Source organism: Hyperolius riggenbachi, chromosome 9 (genome assembly GCF_040937935.1).
Source record: "Hyperolius riggenbachi isolate aHypRig1 chromosome 9, aHypRig1.pri, whole genome shotgun sequence".
Classification (NCBI taxonomy): domain Eukaryota; kingdom Metazoa; phylum Chordata; class Amphibia; order Anura; family Hyperoliidae; genus Hyperolius; species Hyperolius riggenbachi.
Window position 1 is genome coordinate 255,869,197 of NC_090654.1, and position 19,507 is coordinate 255,888,703.

At 44.4% G+C, this 19,507-nt stretch overlaps 1 protein-coding gene across 1 annotated transcript in view; it reads left to right on the forward strand.

The window, feature by feature from the left end:
* Positions 1-19,243, forward strand: part of TDRD9 (tudor domain containing 9) — a 261,914-nt gene extending 242,671 nt beyond the window's left edge. Inside the window, exon 36 of the mRNA XM_068254351.1 lies at positions 18,961-19,243. Within this exon, the coding sequence (XP_068110452.1) occupies positions 18,961-19,059 (99 nt within the window). The 3' untranslated portion in view covers positions 19,060-19,243. The remainder of the gene's footprint in view (positions 1-18,960) is intronic.
* The last annotated feature ends 264 nt before the right edge of the window (positions 19,244-19,507 follow it).

Here is a 19,507-nt window from a genome sequence, read left to right on the forward strand (position 1 = left end):
CACATGTGTGTAGCCAGGCATAAGCATAGTAAGGCACAAGCACAGCAAGGCAGAAGGCTTCTAGTAAATAGTTCATGCAGTGAAAGCAGAGGCACAAGCGTATTCAGCCAATGGTTGCAGCGTGTAGAAGTCACACAGCCATGGAAATGAAACCCAGCATAGTTACCAGTCCTACTAGGGTATATCGTCCGCAGGGCCAGCTAATGATGGATCAGTCATGGGTCAGGGATGGTGGTGGAGAAGAAGCCCAAATGCTGCTAAACGCCTGACATGTTTTGCCGCCTTTGGCGGCCTTTTCAAAGGCAGAACAGCAAAGTCTGGAAGGCAAGACGCCGTAATGGCGTTCTTAAGCCTCCCCATGTGACCACCTCCCTCCTTCCAGCCCCGAACACACCCCCGTTTTGCCTCACCACACTCAGGGAGGCGTGGACGCGTAGTCATTAGAGCGCATAAACGCGCTCCATGGTCGCAGAGCCGGAGAACCACACGTGAGCACGCGCCAGAAGGCGGACGCTCAGACTCGCCTCGCCCATACAGGAGGTCCAATCACGCATCCCGTTCGCCGCTGGAGCGCAAATGCGCCTCACCTCGGCGAACCCGGAAGCAAAGGCTTTCGGCTAAGCAACCACATGACAACCGCCCACTACAGAGGGGTCGACGGGGCAGGACAGAGGGGGGAGGAAACACGAGCTTTATTCAAAATTAAAAAGATACATATATACCAAACCTAAGTGATAGCAAAAAGAAAACACAAAAAACAACACATATATATGACACACTATGCTTTAAGTGGAAAAGGGTCCTAAGGCTTTCAGTTCTCAGTTCTGACAAGATCTTGACAGAACTGGAAGGAATCGTTGGAAGAAAAAAGTGAGCTTCTGAGAGGAACTGACAGTGAGGCAAGTATGTCATATTCATTTGCAGGTACATCACATATTTTAAATCCTTTTACTCGGTTCAGGCTCACAGCCGTCGCTCCCCTGGTTGCTAGAAGATATACAGCATCTTGCTGCAGCCTCACTACCTAAAATCAGCAACTGTAACCTCATGAAAACATGCAAATGTCCTGGGATTTTCTGAGGACTAACCTCCCTTAAAGAGAATCTGTATTGTTAAAATCGCACAAAAGTAAACATACCAGTGCGTTAGCGGAAATCTCCTATTACCCTCTGTCACAATTTCGCCGCTCCCTGCCGCATTAAAAGTGGTTAAAAACAGTTTTTAAAAGTTTGTTTATAAACAAACAAAATGGCCACCAAAACAGAAAGTAGGTTGATGTACAGTATGTCCACACATAGAAAATACATCCATACACAAGCAGGCTGTATACAGCCTTCCTTTTGAATCTCAAGAGATCATTTGTGTGTTTCTTTCCCCCTGCAGCTATCTTCCACTGAAGTGCCAGGCTGTTTCTTCCTGCAGAGTGCAGACAGCTCTGCCTGTATGTAATTTCTCAGTATGTGAAAGCCCAGCCAGGTCAGAGGAGGATTTATCCAGCTTGTAAAAGATAAGAGAGAAGAGAGAAGCTGCCCTAATCTAAATAATACACAGGCAGTGTGCAGAGAGGGGCCTGGAGGGGGGAGATGCATCACAGAACCACAACACTGAAGAACTTGGCAGCCTTCCAGACACAGGCTGACAAGTCTGACAAGAGAGAGATAAGTTGATTTATTACAGAGATGGTGATAGTAGAACGTGCTGCAGTAAGCCAGAACACATTAGAATAGCTTTTGGAACTTGTAGGATGATAAAAAACAGGATGCAATTTTTGTTACGGAGTCTCTTTAAGCCCAATCTACACGATACGATTCTTTATACGATTCGATTACGATTCTATTTACGATCCGATTAAATCCAACATGTCCGATGGGGAGTCGATTCAATTCAATTCGATTTGCCATTGCAAAACAATGGCAAATCGAATTGAATCGAATCGAATCCCCATCGGACATGTTGGATTTAATCGGATCGTAAATAGAATCGTAATCGAATCGTATAAAGAATCGTATCGTGTAGATTGGGCTTTACGCTTTCCTCCTTTCTATAGTTTGGCTTTTCTACACCATTCCTCTCACTGATTCCAGCCAGTATTCAGCACAGAGTTCTTCTCCATATTGTCAGTGTATGCGTGCCTTAAAAAACAGTTTTGAACACTGACAACCCTAAGAAACTAGTCACTACCGTCACTTACCGCTGTTAGTCTCACTCTCCACTAGATTTTCTAGCATTCAGGATGAAACGGAAAGAGAAAACCTTCCCAATATAAAGAGATGAGGATGCCACTGTTTATTTTTGAATGTTTGGGGGCGAGCTCTGTATTATCAGATTCCTTTACTTGGGATCAGTCATTTGGATGTTGAAGAGGAAATGGGCAACTCTCCTTAAAAATAACATTTGGCTTGAGATTTGCTAAGGATGTGCCTTATTTGAAAAGGACAGATTTGCTGCGGATCCTAGTTATTTTTTCCTGCTCATTTTTTAAAAGCTGCGTGTTATGCTGGGAATACACCATGAGATTTTTTTGGCAGATAGAGTGTTCGATAGATCATTTCCGACATGTCCGATCTGATTTTTCGATCGTTTCTCTGATCAATTTTTCATATAAGTGAATGCAAATTGATCAGAGAACCGATCAGACAGTAAATCTGCTGAAAAATCTCAGTGTATTCCCAGCATAACCCAACTCTGCATATCTCTGAAGTGGAGTCTGTCAACATGAGGCGTCACTTCAACTCTTGCTAGGTTGTCACCCAAAGTGATCACTGGTGGCGTAACTATGAAGCTGTGGGCCCCAGTGCGAGTTTTACATGGGGCCCCAAGCATACTATTGATATGGAACCCCAAAACCTACCAAGGACAGCTGCAGTGGCAGAGAGGTGTATTTAGAGTAAGGAAACAGTTTAAGGATAGCCACTATGCAATGCACATCTGGAGATATTGATTGCCAGCATAGCACCAAAGAAAAGCTAATATGATGGAGGGCACTTCTGGCCCAAGGCCCCCGGTGCTATGCCACTGGTGATCACACGTGAATGTTTCAGGTGACTAAAATGTTTCATGTGGAGGTCTGGAAAACCTGGTATCTTCCATAAAGAGGGAAAAAGCACAGGAGAGACGAGGAGCCCTCATGTTGCAATATTTTATGTAAATGGTATAAATAAGACAAATTTACAGGTGCTTGAAGCCATGCCATACACACTACATGACCTGAGGTAATATTTGCCCAAAGACACGAGTTACTGACCTGAGGTAGTGATGCTTGCTTTAAGACACTATTTAATAACCTGAGGTAGCAATACTTGCCCTAAGACACTATTTACTGAGGTAGCGATATTTGACCTAAGACACTATTCACTGACCTGAGGTAGCGATATTTGCCCTAAGACGATTTACTGACCTGAGGTACCGATATTTGCCTTAAGACACTATTTACTGACCTGAGGAAACTGGTTCACTCTGGGTTACTAGAAGATATAGAGGGGTGGGCTTTTTTTAAATCAAACTACTTTTCTTTTTTTTTTTCTCTCTAAACTGTGTCATCCGGAGGTTGGTTCTTTTTACCCTTTAAACTGTATTTAAAGTGAACCTGAACCAAGTAAATTTATGTAGAATAAACGATGTCCCTGCAAATTAATGTTACATACTTACCTCACCGTCAGTTCCTCTCAGAAGCTCACCATTTTCTTCTTACAATGATTCCTTCCGGTTCTGACAAGATTTTGTCAGAACTGAAATATACCAGTTGCTGTCCGTTACAGATCGGTTGCTGTCAGTTGTAACTGAAAGGACAGCTGATGAGCAAGGTAATGTCCAGGTTTCCCTATGACTCAAGTGGGCGATTTTACAGCTGAACAGTGTGCTGACCAGGAAGCTGTTATAGGGTAATGGCCATTTTCAAAATGGGTGACAGAGAATTCCATTGATTACAGTGGGCAAACAGGACGCAGGAGAGGAGAAAGATTGAGGACTACACGGGAGGTAAAAATGACGTGTATGTTAATTTTTACTTTAATTTTTCACTTCAGGTTAGTGTGTTATATTTTGTGGGCCGCCTCCTTCCCTCCCAAAATGTTTCATGCATGTGCTTGAAAATGCGTTTGTCTGATTATTAGCTGTCCAAACTGATCTCTATGCAGAGTTAGAAGTAGAGCAGGAAGCAATGATGTCTTCAGCTGTTCCATTTTCTATAATGCTGGCTGACTTCTGTGTCTGCTTATTCATCATTTAGCCCCGCTTAGTGCGGATCAGTGACAGCTTTCATAGCATGTTTAGATGATTTCACTAATTCCGTATTAAAATGAGCAAGAATTTTCTCCTTGCCCTCCGTTCTGACGTCTGACTTCATACTTGTGGGCGATAGAAGCACTCCCTTCCCTGCTTTCGCATTGTGCGCCGTTAGAGGGAAAATAGTCTATTTTGTTTTACAGTTATGTTATGTGAAGTATTTTTGTTACAGGGAGATGGAGAGCCTTTGTGAGGCTAAACCAGGTCATCAGACTGGATTATATGTGCGACACTTGGATTTGGCATTTTATATTTTAATCTTCAGCATTGCCGGGAGATGCTGTTATCAGAATGCATTCAATTTCATAAAGTAATCCTCTTGCTTTGCTGGGTTAGCATGTCCTTCCAATTCCCTGTTAAGGCAGGATTATATCGGTGCACAGGAAATCCTGCGCTCTCATACGGCGCTAATGGCAAGGGGGGTGTCCACTGTGCTGGAATATGCAGCTGAGTTTTTAATACGCCACGGTAATAATTTGTCCACTAGATTTTCCATCTCTGATTTTGTTAAATCCGCTGGGAAAGTATTTTTTCTAATTCTGAAGTTAAATAATTCTGCTAAGCAAAAGTAGTATCTGAATGGACCACGAAGGCTAACATTACATAAGACATTATGGCCTTGATCCCGTAGCGGCAGTAAAACTACTGTGGACACCTAGCGCACTGGCATCAGCTGTGTACCATGCGTTACACATTTAATGTGGCTCGCAGTCCATTGGTAACTCTAGCATTGCTGTGATAACGCATGTTATGCAAATGTGTGTTACCCATGGACCAGGAGCTGCAATAATTATGCAACTTGTGGTACTCTGCTGGCGTTAGTACCGGTAATATTGTCGTGCGCTAGGAGCGCACAGCCGTTTTATCAGCACTATGTGAATTAAAGTGTATCCCAGGCAGTGAGGGAGAGGTAGATGGGAACACACAGACATGTTCATTGGTCCATGCGCCGCGCTATAACCCCCCGAAATTGCCGACCTTCAGCTTGTTGGCATTTTTGAGGGGAAGGAGCATCAATTGCAAGAAAAGGCACTCCTGCAAAGCACCCACTGTGAGCATTCCTAATGCACCTTCCCCGTCTTTCATTGGGCAGCTCGTTCCCTCCCCCACTGCTTCCCTGCTCTGTGTTGAGATGCATAAAGCTACAGCATCCTAAACCCAGGGGCCACTGACATTGAATGTAAAGGATTTCTGGCCACAGGAGTGGCTGTAATTGTTACTACCTGATCTGGCTAGCCCCCCGGATCAGGTAGCATGTCCTTTTTTGTTTGTTTTTTGTTTTCTCACAAAAAATGCCCACCTTGTGTTTTCTTACTTCTTATAAACCATACAGTTATCATATTTGCCTTTGTGCACAAATATTATTATTCATTTAGAAATTATAAGTTCCCAAAGTTCAGTTTATTTACTTTGAAAGCTACCTTTGCATGTTATACATAACTGTTTTCATTCATCTTGTATTGAAGGCAGAAATGCTTTCTGACTGTCTGTGTTCAAGAGAGTCTGCACAGTCAGAGAATGTCATATTCCTCACTTGGTACAATTAAATAGACTGAAGTCTCTTTTTTTCCTAATTTTCTCTTCATCAGCTTGTTAAGAGTTAATGCCTAAGTAAAATCGCCGCATCCCCAAAGCAGAGGAGTGATTTATTACAGAGAATGCGCCCTGCAAAGTTCTACGACTTTGCAGGTCGCAGATCATGCTGCCCTCCCACACAGGGCTTATCTTCCTGGAGAGGCTGAGCTTTCAGCTGTAGCTCTGCCTCTCCGCAATCACTCTCCTCTCAGCCCCTCTCAGTGAAAGAAGACTGAGAGGGTTGGGGAGAGGCGGCGATCAGCAGAGATTGATTGCAGAGGATGCAGAGCTACAGCCTAAAGCTCAGCCTCTTCGAGGAAGTGAAGCCCTGAGAGCCACAGAGCTCTGCAGGTCTAATCCTCTGCCATAAATCTGTCATCTGCCACGGGGATGCGGCAATTTCACTTAGGCATTAACTCTTAACAGGCTAGTATGAGAAAATCAGGGGAAAAAAGAGACTTCAGAGTCTCTTTAACCACTTAACGACCGCCCCCAGCCGATGGGCGGCGGCAAAGACCGGTCCCAAACGACCGCAATACGCCCATCGGCGGGGGCGGCATCAGCGGCGGCTGTGCGGCGATCGCGTCATCAATGACGCGATCGCCGCCGGCAATAGGCTCCGCCCACCCTACTCGGAAACCCGCCGGCCAATCAGCAGCGCCGGCGGGTTTCAAACCTCCGCGATCCGGCCAATCAGAGTGTATAATACACTTTGTTATGGTAACAAAGTGTATTATACTGGCTGCCTCCTCCGCTGATGGTCACTCGTCGTGCGACCATCAGAGAGGACGGCAGCCATTAGCTAAGTGCTAAAAAATCACACTTTGCCCCACACAGACCCCCCGATCGCCCACCCCAGCCCTCAGAACCCCCCCTGACCACCCCAGCACACCAGTATCTGCACCCCACCACCCACCTAAAAACCCATCAATCACTCCCTGTCACTATCTAGGGACGCTATCCTCTAGGTTAGGTCCCTAACTGCCCCCTAGGGTCCCCTGATCACCCCCCCTACCCTCAGATCCCCCCCAGACCCCCCTCCCAGACCACCCCCCTGTATGCTGTATACAGCTATATAGCTGCCTTACCCACTGATCACCTGTCTATCACCCATCTATCACCTGTCTATCACCCCTTGTCACCACCACCCATCAGCGCAGACCCTAAACTGTCCCTTGGGGGCACCTGATCACCCACCCAGACCCTCAGATTGCCCTCAGCCCCCCCCCCTGCTGATAACCTCCCCAGTGCATTGTTTACATCTATTCTCCCCTGTAATCCCTCACTGATCTCCTATCGTCACCCCCTGTGTCTGCCACCCACCAGATCAGGACCCAGTCTGCCCCGTGCGGACACCTAGTCAACCCCCCACACCCTCTGATCGCCCTCAGACCCCCCCCCCCCTCCCCCCCCCCCCCAATCACCTTCCCAGTGCATTGTATTTGATTGTGCTGTAATTGCATTTGATTGTGCTGACATTCAATTTCATTGTGCTGACATTCAATTTGATTGTGCTGTAATTGTATTTGATTGTCCCGTGATTGTCCCGTGATTGTCCCGTGATTGGCCTGTGATTGGCTTTGATTGGCCTGTGATTGGCTTTGATTGTCCCGTGATCGGCTTTGTCCCGTGATCGGCCTGTGATTGGCCTGTGATTGGCTTTGATTGTCCCGTGATTGGCTTTGATTGTGCCGTGATTGGTTTGATTGGCCTGTGATTGGCTTTGATTGTCCCGTGATTGCCTTTGATTGTCCCGTGAATTGAGTGCCCTGTGATTGGCCTGCGATTGCCTTTGATTGTCCTGTGATTGTTTCTGATTGCCTCTGATTCCCCACTCACCACCACCCCCCTGTCACTATCCTAGTGATCTAAAAACAGTGATCAGTGAAAACTGTCACTTTTTTAGTATCACTAGTGTTAGCAGTTAGGCCAGTTAGCTAGGCCCCTTTGTAAGTGTCAGTTAGTGCTCAGCCCACTGCACCACAGTCACTAATTAGCGTCATCACTGTCGCTAATCAACATTGGTACTATATAGTATCTGTAAGTGATCATTACTGATCGCAGTCAGATCTATTAGGGTCACTAGGATCCACAAAAAAAACGCAGTGTTTGCCCGATCAGGCCTGATCGTTCGCCTGCACTTGCGTTCAGCCCGCCCCACCGCAGTGACAGAATTTTTTTTCTGATCACTGCAAAAAACACTGTACAATAGCTGTGGCACTGTAAACCTCAGTTTTGATTTATTTTTTTATCAAAACTCAGTGACCACAGCTTTCTACCTCTCAAATACTCCCTTTTGCTAGGTAGGTGCTCTTTTTTTCTGGGTAGTCTCAGAGGAATACCCCCTAAATTTAGCAGCCCACCATGGCAAGAAAGGGGTATTCCGATGATGAGGTTCTCAGGTACATGGCCCAGTCGGATGAGGACGATTGGGACGCCTCATTTGATGAATCTTCCGGGTCAGAGTTTGAACCTGAATTGAGCAGTGGCTCACTGACCGATAGTGATGATGAGGTTGAGGTCCCGGCTAAAGCCAGGCGTACCACACCCCATGTTGTTGGACCGCAGGTGGCGCAGGATCAGCCTCAAGGGCAGCAGAGTGGTGTTCGTGCTGGTCTGAGATTTCATGGTGGGGCAGGCACCAGCAGCACAACATCTCCTGGACCTAGAACCAGTACTTCCGTAGACCCTGGTGAAGTGGCGAGCACCAGCATGGAAGTTGAAACTGGTTCGGTGGCACGTGCAGTAAGATCCCAGTCGCAGCCACCAAGAAGACGGGCCCGTACTACCCCTAATTTACCAGAGGTGCTGGCAAACCCAAATTGGCAATCCCCTGATTCCGCCGCACCCGTACTTCCCCCTTTCACCGCCCAGTCTGGAGTCCAGGTGGAGACAGATAATCTAGGATCGGCCCTAGACTTTTTCTATCTGTTCTTCACCCAGGATCTCTTGGACTTATTTGTGGCAGAGACCAACCGTAAGGCCACACAATATATAACCGCCAATCCGGAAAAGTTCCTTGCCCAGCCTTTTCGGTGGAAACCAGTCCAAGTTTCCGAAATGAAAAATTTTTTGGGCCTTCTCCTTCACACGGGACTAGTAAAGCAGAATGTGTTGCGGTCTTATTGGTCTACGGACCCAGCACATCATGTTCCCCTGTACTCTGCTGCCATGTCCAGGACACGATTTGAGAACATCCTGCGCTTCCTGCACTTCAATGACAACGAAACCTGTCATCGAAGTGACCACCCTGATTTTGACCGGCTCCACAAAATTCGACCCCTCATAGACCACCTGTCATCCAGATTTGCAGATGCTTATACCCCTGACCAGGACATCTGCGTAGACGAGTCCCTCATACGCTTTACCGGGCGCCTTCGCATCAAACAGTACATCCCAAACAAGCGCGCCCGGTATGGGGTGAAACTGTATAAGCTCTGTGAAAGGGCCACAGGCTATACATCTTATTTTAGGGTCTATGAGGGAAAAGACTCCAAATTGGAGCCGGTCGGATGCCCTGACTACCTGGGGAGCAGTGGAAAGGTTGTGTGGGACTTGGTGTCACCCTTGTTCCAGAAGGGGTACCATCTTTTTGTGGACAATTATTACACAAGTGTGGCCCTCTTTCAGCACTTAAAAATAGAAAAAATCCGATGCTGTGGCACCGTGCGGCCTAGTCGCCGGGGCTTCCCCCAACGGCTCATTACCACCAGACTTAAGCGGGGGCAGAGGGCCGCCTTGTGTGCTGACGACCTGCTCGCGGTGAAATGGAAGGACAAGAGGGAGGTTTACTTCCTGTCCACCATTCACGCAGACACGACAGTTGAAATTCAACGGCGAACTGAGGTCATTGAAAAACCCCTTGTCGCCCACGAGTATAATACTAACATGGGAGGGGTGGACTTCAATGACCAGAGGTTAGCGCCCTATTTAGTTTCCCGAAAAACAAGACGCTGGTATAAAAAAGTGTCTTTTTACCTCATTCAATTGGCAATTTACAACAGCTTTGTTCTCTACAGTAAGGCTGGGAGAACTGGATCGTTTATTCAATTTAATAAACAGATCATGATGGAACTCCTGTATCCAGGAGGTGCCGTGGCCCAACCCCAAGATGCAACTAGCCGGCTGCATGGAAGGCATTACGCCTATCCAATTCCGACTACCCCAGGTCAACGAATCCGAAGAAAACGCTGTCGTGTCTGCAGCAGGGCTGGAATAAGGCGTGACACCACCGTTTATTGTCCCACCTGTCCTGACCAGCCTGGCCTATGCCTAGGGGAGTGTTTTGAGAGGTACCACGAGCAGGTACACTATTAGAGAGTAGGGAACTCCACACACAGCGGTAGGCACACAAGGGTCTCTCAGTGCTATTTCACACTGCTGCGATGCGTTGGGGCAAAATGCCTAGCAAAAGTCACACTTTGCGGTCCCCCCCTACGCCGGAAGTGCTTGACTTAACGCTAGTGCATGCCTACGTTACTGCGTGGCTTCTGTGGCAATATCGATCGGCCCGGAAGTCATGTTAGTCTATGGCGACGCAGTCCATTACTAGGCCGAATGCTACTCTTGTGGTATTGTCTGAAGGTCTGTTTTGGACGATACGGTGCGGCGGGCTCGACCCACCGGATATGTCAATATGCAGTGTGAAACCAAACATCGGGTTTCCAGGGACCCTAATACACAGGGCTGCCAGAAACCTCTCCTTTCACTTGGGACAAATTGCGTAATGTATTTCGCCACAACTCTGTGCGATTTGCACTTCGCACATTGTTCCATGGGGGAGGAGAGGTTTGTCCTCGGGAGGTAAGTTAAAAAAAACAAAAAAAAACAAAAAACAGGTAAGCAAAGAAGTTAATGTTTGGTTTGCAATGTTAAGTTTTTAAGTAAAAAAGTTCAAAGGTTATTAATGTTAATGAAGTAATTGCTTTGCTGCTTGCTTGTTTTTTGGGTTTTTTTGTATTTTTTTTTCTCTTTTTCCATCCAATAACCTTCCAGGTGGACCGAGCGAACGACTAACCAGCTGCAGTACTGATGGTGCATCCTGACAGAACATTGCGCGTCTGTCAGCTTACACACAAGTCGGTGCATGCAGCGCTGCAGGACGAGATTTCTCCTCCGCAGTCAAAAAGATACGTTTGCCGAGGCATATGGGCCGAGGAGTGGTGTTGGGGATTCATATGCTTTGGCAAACACTTTGTATCAAAAAAGAACTCTGGCAATGATTTGTTCATCCACATCGGTCGGTGTGAATGGATAAATCAGGTTTGCCAGGGCATACGAGCTGGTGGGTTTGGATTTTTGGGGCGGCAGCTCCTATGTCCTGGCAGACGCCTTCCCCTCCTTTTTGTATTGTTTTGTCTTTTTTTCTTCTCTCTTTTTTTCTATCCAGACTGACCAATCAGCTGCAGCACTGATGGTGCATCCTGACAGAACATTGCGCGTCTGTCAGCTTACACACAAGTCGGTGCATGCAGCGCTGCAGGACGAGATTTCTCCTCCGCAGTCAAAAAGATACGTTTGCCGAGGCATATGGGCCGAGGAGTGGTGTTGGGGATTCATATGCTTTGGCAAACACTTTGTATCAAAAAAGAACTCTGGCAATGATTTGTTCATCCACATCGGTCGGTGTGAATGGATAAATCAGGTTTGCCAGGGCATACGAGCTGGTGGGTTTGGATTTTTGGGGCGGCAGCTCCTATGTCCTGGCAGACGCCTTCCCCTCCTTTTTGTATTGTTTTGTCTTTTTTTCTTCTCTCTTTTTTTCTATCCAGACTGACCAATCAGCTGCAGCACTGATGGTGCATCCTGACAGAACATTGCGCGTCTGTCAGCTTACACACAAGTCGGTGCATGCAGCGCTGCAGGACGAGATTTCTCCTCCGCAGTCAAAAAGATACGTTTGCCGAGGCATATGGGCCGAGGAGTGGTGTTGGGGATTCATATGCTTTGGCAAACACTTTGTATCAAAAAAGAACTCTGGCAATGATTTGTTCATCCACATCGATCGGTGTGAATGGATAAATCAGGTTTGCCAGGGCATACGAGCTGGTGGGTTTGGATTTTTGGGGCGGCAGCTCCTATGTCCTGGCAGACGCCTTCCTCCTCTCTTTTTTTTTTTTCAAATTTTTTGGCAGATATTTTTTCATCCACATTGATTGATTGTTTGACGTTCATTTTTCCTTTCAGCCCACAGTGCATTACCCTTATGCCCAATATAAGGAGTATAGCAGAAACTCCTAATACTGGCCATACATGTAATGATTGCAGAGACCCTAAAATGCCAGGACAGACCCCACGAATGATGCCATTTTGGAAAGAGGACACCCCAAAGTATTCCGTGAGGTGCATGGTGAGTTCATAGAATGTTTTATTTTTTGTCACAAGTTAGCAGAAATTGTGGTTTTTTGTTTTTTTTCACAAAATGTCATTTTCCGCTAACTTGTGACAAAAAATAAAATTTTCTATGAACTCACCATGGCCCTCATGGAATACCTTAGCGTGTATTCTTTCCAAAATGGGGTCATTTGTGGGGTTTGTTAACTGTCCTGGCAAGTGGGCGGGGTGCTAAATTTTGAGCACCCCTGTAAAGCCTAAAGGTACTCATTGGACTCTGGGCCCCTTAGCGCAGTTAGGGTGCAAAAAAGTGCCACACATGTGGTATTGCCGAACTCGGGAGAAGTAGTATAATGTGGTTTGGGGTGTATTTTTACACATACCCATGCTGGGTGGGAGAAATACCTCTGTAAATGACAATCTTTTGATTTTTTTACACACAATTGTCCATTTACAGAGTTATTTCTCCCACCCAGCATGGGTATGTGTAAAAATACACCCCAAAACACATTGTACTACTTCTCCCGAGTACGGCGATACCACATGTGTGGCACTTTTTTGCACCCTAACTGCGCTAAAGGGCCCAAAGTCCAATGAGTATCTTTAGGATTTCACAGGTCATTTTGCGGAATTTGATTTCCAGACTACTCCTTACGGTTTAGGGCCCCTAAAATGCCAGGGCAGTATAGGAACCCCACAAATGACCCCATTTTAGAAAGAAGACACCCCAAGGTATTCCGTTAGGAGTATGGTAAGTTCACAGAAGATTTTATTTTTTGTCAAAAGTTAGCGGAAAATTGATTTTTATTGTTTTTTTCACAAAGTGTCATTTTCCACTAACTTGTGACAAAAAATAAAATCTTCTATGAACTCACCATACTCCTAACGGAATACCTTGGGGTGTCTTCTTTCTAAAATGGGGTCATTTGTGGGGTTCCTATACTGCCCTGGCATTTTAGGGGCCCTAAACCGTGAGGAGTAGTCTGGAAATCAAATTCCGCAAAATGACCTGTGAAATCCTAAAGGTACTCATTGGACTTTGGGCCCTTTAGCGCAGTTAGGGTGCAAAAAAGTGCCACACATGTGGTATTGCCGAACTCGGGAGAAGTAGTATAATGTGGTTTGGGGTGTATTTTTACACATACCCATGCTGGGTGGGAGAAATACCTCTGTAAATGACAATCTTTTGATTTTTTTACACACAATTGTCCATTTACAGAGTTATTTCTCCCACCCAGCATGGGTATGTGTAAAAATACACCCCAAAACACATTGTACTACTTCTCCCGAGTACGGCGATACCACATGTGTGGCACTTTTTTGCACCCTAACTGCGCTAAAGGGCCCAAAGTCCAATGAGTATCTTTAGGATTTCACAGGTCATTTTGCGGAATTTGATTTCCAGACTACTCCTTACGGTTTAGGGCCCCTAAAATGCCAGGGCAGTATAGGAACCCCACAAATGACCCCATTTTAGAAAGAAGACACCCCAAGGTATTCCGTTAGGAGTATGGTAAGTTCACAGAAGATTTTATTTTTTGTCAAAAGTTAGCGGAAAATTGTTTTTTATTGTTTTTTTCACAAAGTGTCATTTTCCACTAACTTGTGACAAAAAATAAAATCTTCTATGAACTCACCATACTCCTAACGGAATACCTTGGGGTGTCTTCTTTCTAAAATGGGGTCATTTGTGGGGTTCCTATACTGCCCTGGCATTTTAGGGGCCCTAAACCGTGAGGAGTAGTCTGGAAATCAAATTCCGCAAAATGACCTGTGAAATCCTAAAGGTACTCATTGGACTTTGGGCCCTTTAGCGCAGTTAGGGTGCAAAAAAGTGCCACACATGTGGTATTGCCGAACTCGGGAGAAGTAGTATAATGTGTTTTGGGGTGTATTTTTACACATACCCATGCTGGGTGGGAGAAATACCTCTGTAAATGACAATCTTTTGATTTTTTTACACACAATTGTCCATTTACAGAGTTATTTCTCCCACCCAGCATGGGTATGTGTAAAAATACACCCCAAAACACATTGTACTACTTCTCCCGAGTACGGCGATACCACATGTGTGGCACTTTTTTGCACCCTAACTGCGCTAAAGGGCCCAAAGTCCAATGAGTATCTTTAGGATTTCACAGGTCATTTTGCGGAATTTGATTTCCAGACTACTCCTTACGGTTTAGGGCCCCTAAAATGCCAGGGCAGTATAGGAACCCCACAAATGACCCCATTTTAGAAAGAAGACACCCCAAGGTATTCCGTTAGGAGTATGGTAAGTTCATAGAAGATTTTATTTTTTGTCAAAAGTTAGCGGAAAATTGATTTTTATTGTTTTTTTCCACAAAGTGTCATTTTCCACTAACTTGTGCCAAAAAATAAAATCTTCTATGAACTCACCATACTCCTAACGGAATACCTTGGGGTGTCTTCTTTCTAAAATGGGGTCATTTGTGGGGTTCCTATACTGCCCTGGCATTTTAGGGGCCCTAAACCGTGAGGAGTAGTCTGGAAATCAAATTCCGCAAAATGACCTGTGAAATCCTAAAGGTACTCATTGGACTTTGGGCCCTTTAGCGCAGTTAGGGTGCAAAAAAGTGCCACACGTGGTATTGCCGTACTCGGGAGAAGTAGTATAATGTGTTTTGGGTTGTATTTTTACACATACCCATGCTGGGTGGGAGAAATACCTCTGTAAATGACAATCTTTAGATTTTTTTACACACAATTGTCCATTTACAGAGTTATTTCTCCCACCCAGCATGGGTATGTGTAAAAATACACCCCAAAACACATTGTACTACTTCTCCCGAGTACGGCGATACCACATGTGTGGCACTTTTTTGCACCCTAACTGCGCTAAAGGGCCCAAAGTCCAATGAGTATCTTTAGGATTTCACAGGTCATTTTGCGGAATTTGATTTCCAGACTACTCCTCACGGTTTAGGGCCCCTAAAATGCCAGGGCAGTATAGGAACCCCACAAATGACCCCATTTTAGAAAGAAGACACCCCAAGGTATTCCGTTAGGAGTATGGTAAGTTCATAGAAGATTTTATTTTTTGGCACAAGTTAGTGGAAAATGACACTTTGTGAAAAAAACAATAAAAATCAATTTTCCGCTAACTTTTGACAAAAAATAAAATCTTCTATGAACTCACCATACTCCTAACGGAATACCTTGGGGTGTCTTCTTTCTAAAATGGGGTCATTTGTGGGGTTCCTATACTGCCCTGGCATTTTAGGGGCCCTAAACCGTGAGGAGTAGTCTGGAAATCAAATTCCGCAAAATGACCTGTGAAATCCTAAAGGTACTCATTGGACTTTGGGCCCTTTAGCGCAGTTAGGGTGCAAAAAAGTGCCACACATGTGGTATCGCCGTACTCGGGAGAAGTAGTATAATGTGTTTTGGGGTGTATTTTTACACATACCCATGCTGGGTGGGAGAAATAACTCTGTAAATGGACAATTGTGTGTAAAAAAAGTGAAAACATTGTCATTTACAGAGATATTTCTCCCACCCAGCATGGGTATGTGTAAAAATACACCCCAAAACACATTATAGTACTTCTACTGAGTATGGCAATACCACATGTGTGGCACTTTTTTGCAGCCTAACTGCGCTAAGGGGTCCAAAGTCCAATGAGCACCTTTAGGCTTTACAGGGGTGCTTACAATTTAGCACCCCCCAAAATGTCAGGACAGTAAACACACCCCACAAATGACCCCATTTTGGAAAGTAGACACTTCAAGGTATTCAGAGAGGAGCATAGTGAGTCCGTGGCAGATTTCATTTTTTTTTGTCGCAAGTTAGCAGAAATGGAAACTTTTTTTTTTTTTTTTTTTTTGTCACAAAGTGTCATTTTCCGCTTACTTGTGACAAAAAATAATATCTTCTATGAACTCACTATGCCTCTCAGTGAATACTTTGGGATGTCTTCTTTCCAAAATGGGGTCATTTGGGGGGTATTTATACTATCCTGGAATTCTAGCCCCTCATGAAACATGACAGGGGGTCAGAAAAGTCATAGATGCTTGAAAATGGGAAAATTCACTTTTTGCACCATAGTTTGTAAACGCTATAACTTTTACCCAAACCAATAAATATACACTGAATGTTTTTTTTTTTATCAAAAACATGTTTGTCCACATTTTTCGCGCTGCATGTATACAGAAATTTTACTTTATTTGAAAAATGTCAGCACAGAAAGTTAAAAAAATCATTTTTTTGCCAAAATTCATGTCTTTTTTGCTGAATATAATAAAAAGTAAAAATCGCAGGAGCAATCAAATCGCACCAAAAGAAAGCTTTATTAGTGACAAGAAAAGGAGCCAAAATTCATTTAGGTGGTAGGTTGTATGAGCGAGCAATAAACCGTGAAAGCTGCAGTGGTCTGAATGGAAAAAAAGTGGCCGGTCCTTAAGGGGCGAAAAGACTGTGGTCCCGAAGTGGTTAAGTAAAAACAAGATAACATTATCTCCAGTTCGGATGCATCCAGCATTCTCTGCACGTAGCTCTTGTTTAACTAATTGAATGCTGTTCCAGTAAAAAAAAAAAAATATGGTGATAATATTCTGTAAATAATATTTCAGAGCAAAGAAGAAAAGCTGGATTTCATTCCGCTTTAACCATTTCAGCCCGCAGGGATTTTTCACCTTCTGCATCAGAGCAATTTTCACCTCCCATTCATTCGCTAATAACTTTATCACTACTTATCACAATTTATTGATCTATATCTTGTTTTTTCCGCCACTAATTAGGCTTTCTTTGGGTGGAGCATTTTGGTAAGAGCCACTTTACTATAAATGCATTTTAACAGGATTAATAAGAAAGAAATTGAAAAAAATCATTATTTCTCAGTTTTCGGCCATTATAGCTTTAAAATAATCCACGCTACCATAATTAAAATCTATGTATTTTATTTGCCCGTATGTCTCGGTTATTATACCATTTACATTTTGTCCCTATCACAATGTATGGCACCAGTATTTTATTTGGAAATAAAGGTGCATTGTTTCCGTTTTGCGGCCATCACTATTTACAAGCTTATAATTTAAAAAATGTTTGTAGTATACCCCCTTCAAATGCATATTTAAAAAGTTCAGACCCTTAGGTAACTATTTATGTTTTTTTTTTTTTTTTTATTGTAATTTTTTATTTTTTTACCATTAAAAATTGTATTTGGGTAATATTTTGGTGTGGGACATAAACAGTTAATTTTTAATGTTGTAATGTGTGTAAATTGTAATGTAAAAAATGTGCAGATGTAGTTTTACTATTTGGCCACAAGATGGCCATCTTCATTTTTGGTTTCCCTCCTTGTACTTCTCGCTAAGCGGAAGTACAAGGGGGATGCGGAAATTGATCCGGGCAGAAGAACTGAAGCCTCACGGGTGAGCGCTTCGGTTTTTCTGCGGGGGACAGGGATCGGTGATCGGGAACCATGTTCCCTTTCACTGATCCCAGGGCTACCGCGGGGCGCGATGGTGAGCGGTACTGCAGGAGAGCAGCCGCCCGGACGTGAGCTTCATGTCTGGGCGGCTGAAATGGTTAAGGCCCACTGTGTGTGTGTGTGTGTGTGTGTGTGTGTGTGTGTGTGTGTGTGTGTGTGTGTGTGTGTGTGTGTGTGTGTGTGTGTGTGTGTGTGTGTGTGTGTGTGTGCGCGCGCGCGCGCGTACGCCTTTTCAGTAAAGATTCATCGACAGTCTCAGAAACAGGACTGTTTTGCATTCCATGTGCCTAGGTAGAAATCCAGTGGGCCAAAAATAAAATGTCTTGAAACTTTGTTGCACAAATTTCTACAAACAAAATGGCCACCAAAGCCGGAAGTAGGTTGATGTACAGTATGTCCACACATAGAAAATACGTCCATACACAAGCAGGCTGTATAGAGCCTTCCTTTTGAATTTCAATAGATCATTTGTGTGTTAACCCCCTGCAACTCTCATCCACTGAAGAGTGACAGGCTGATTGTTTCTTCCTGCAGACAGCTCTGCCTGGTGTCTGTAATTCCTCAGCATGTGACCGCCCAGGCAGCCAGCTCCCTTCACATCCTAACAGAAGACGATTTATCCAGCTTGTAAGGCAGCTCTCTTCTCTCACTGACAAGAGAGCAGGGAGGCTGCCTTATCTAAATAACACACACGGGAGTGTGCATAGAGGGGGCCTGGAGGGGGGCGTGCATAACAGATCAACAACACTGAAGAGTTGGCAGCTTTCCAGACACAGGGCAACAAATCTGACGGGAAAGATAAGTTGATTTATTACAGAGATGATGATAGTAGAAAGTGCTGCAGTAAGCCAGAGCACATTAGAATAGGTTTAGGAACTTGTAGGATATTTGTTACTGAGTCTCTTTAATGACTATTCCCCCTCCAGGTTGCCGTGGATAGTGGGGGAAAGATGTAATTTGGCTTCCAGCTATTGCTGGCAACTGAATTAGTGTTTTTTATTGTAACTTGTGCTCAGTCTTTTGATGCGCCCAAATGACTCACCGAGCGCCGCTATAGCCATAATTCCTATTACGGCCTATGGTCATGCCAGCTGCTCCCAAATCACCTGCGCTGTTTTTACAGCGCTCGCCTCTGAAGCATCTCCATGTATAGATGGTGGTTGGTGGTACATGTTGGTGGATTGAGATATGAGGCACATCTTAAGCAAGAATTATCATAAATGGGGAACCAATTCAAATGCTAACTGATCTTGTCTTGTAGAAGTGAGCAGTTTCCAGAGCTAAAGTCATTTTAATTAATTTATTTTTTTGTGAAGGTGGACCCACAATTTCTGATTGAACCAGTGTGTCCAGGGGAGGAAGAAGCAAACTCCTACATCTACAAGTTACACAAGTTGGTGGTGCTAAAAGATTGAAGAGTCTCCTTGCTGGGAGCTCAGTGAAAATTTCCATTGCCCTAAATGGGTCAATTTAGCACTTGGGACTCTGAACAAAATAATGAAGATAAGCCAACTGATTTTTGTTGTTGTTTACTTTCTTTGTTGGTTTTCATACACCATGTTACTTTTGAGTTATTAATAAACAGTTGCGAATATCAAACCTGCAAAAAATGTTGCTTTCAAAATGTCAAATTTTTACTTTGAAAGAAACACGGCAGAAAGCCCTGTTGCCATAGACCAATGGTCTCTGTGTATTTTTGAAGACCGTCCCATAAGTCTCTTAAAGGGGACATAAACTCACTGGTCACTTTATTAAGTACATCTTGCTAGTATCCGACTGGACCTCTTTTTGTTTTCAGGACTGCCTTAATTATTCATGGCATAGGTTCAGCAAGGTGTTGGGAACATTCCTTAGATATTTTAG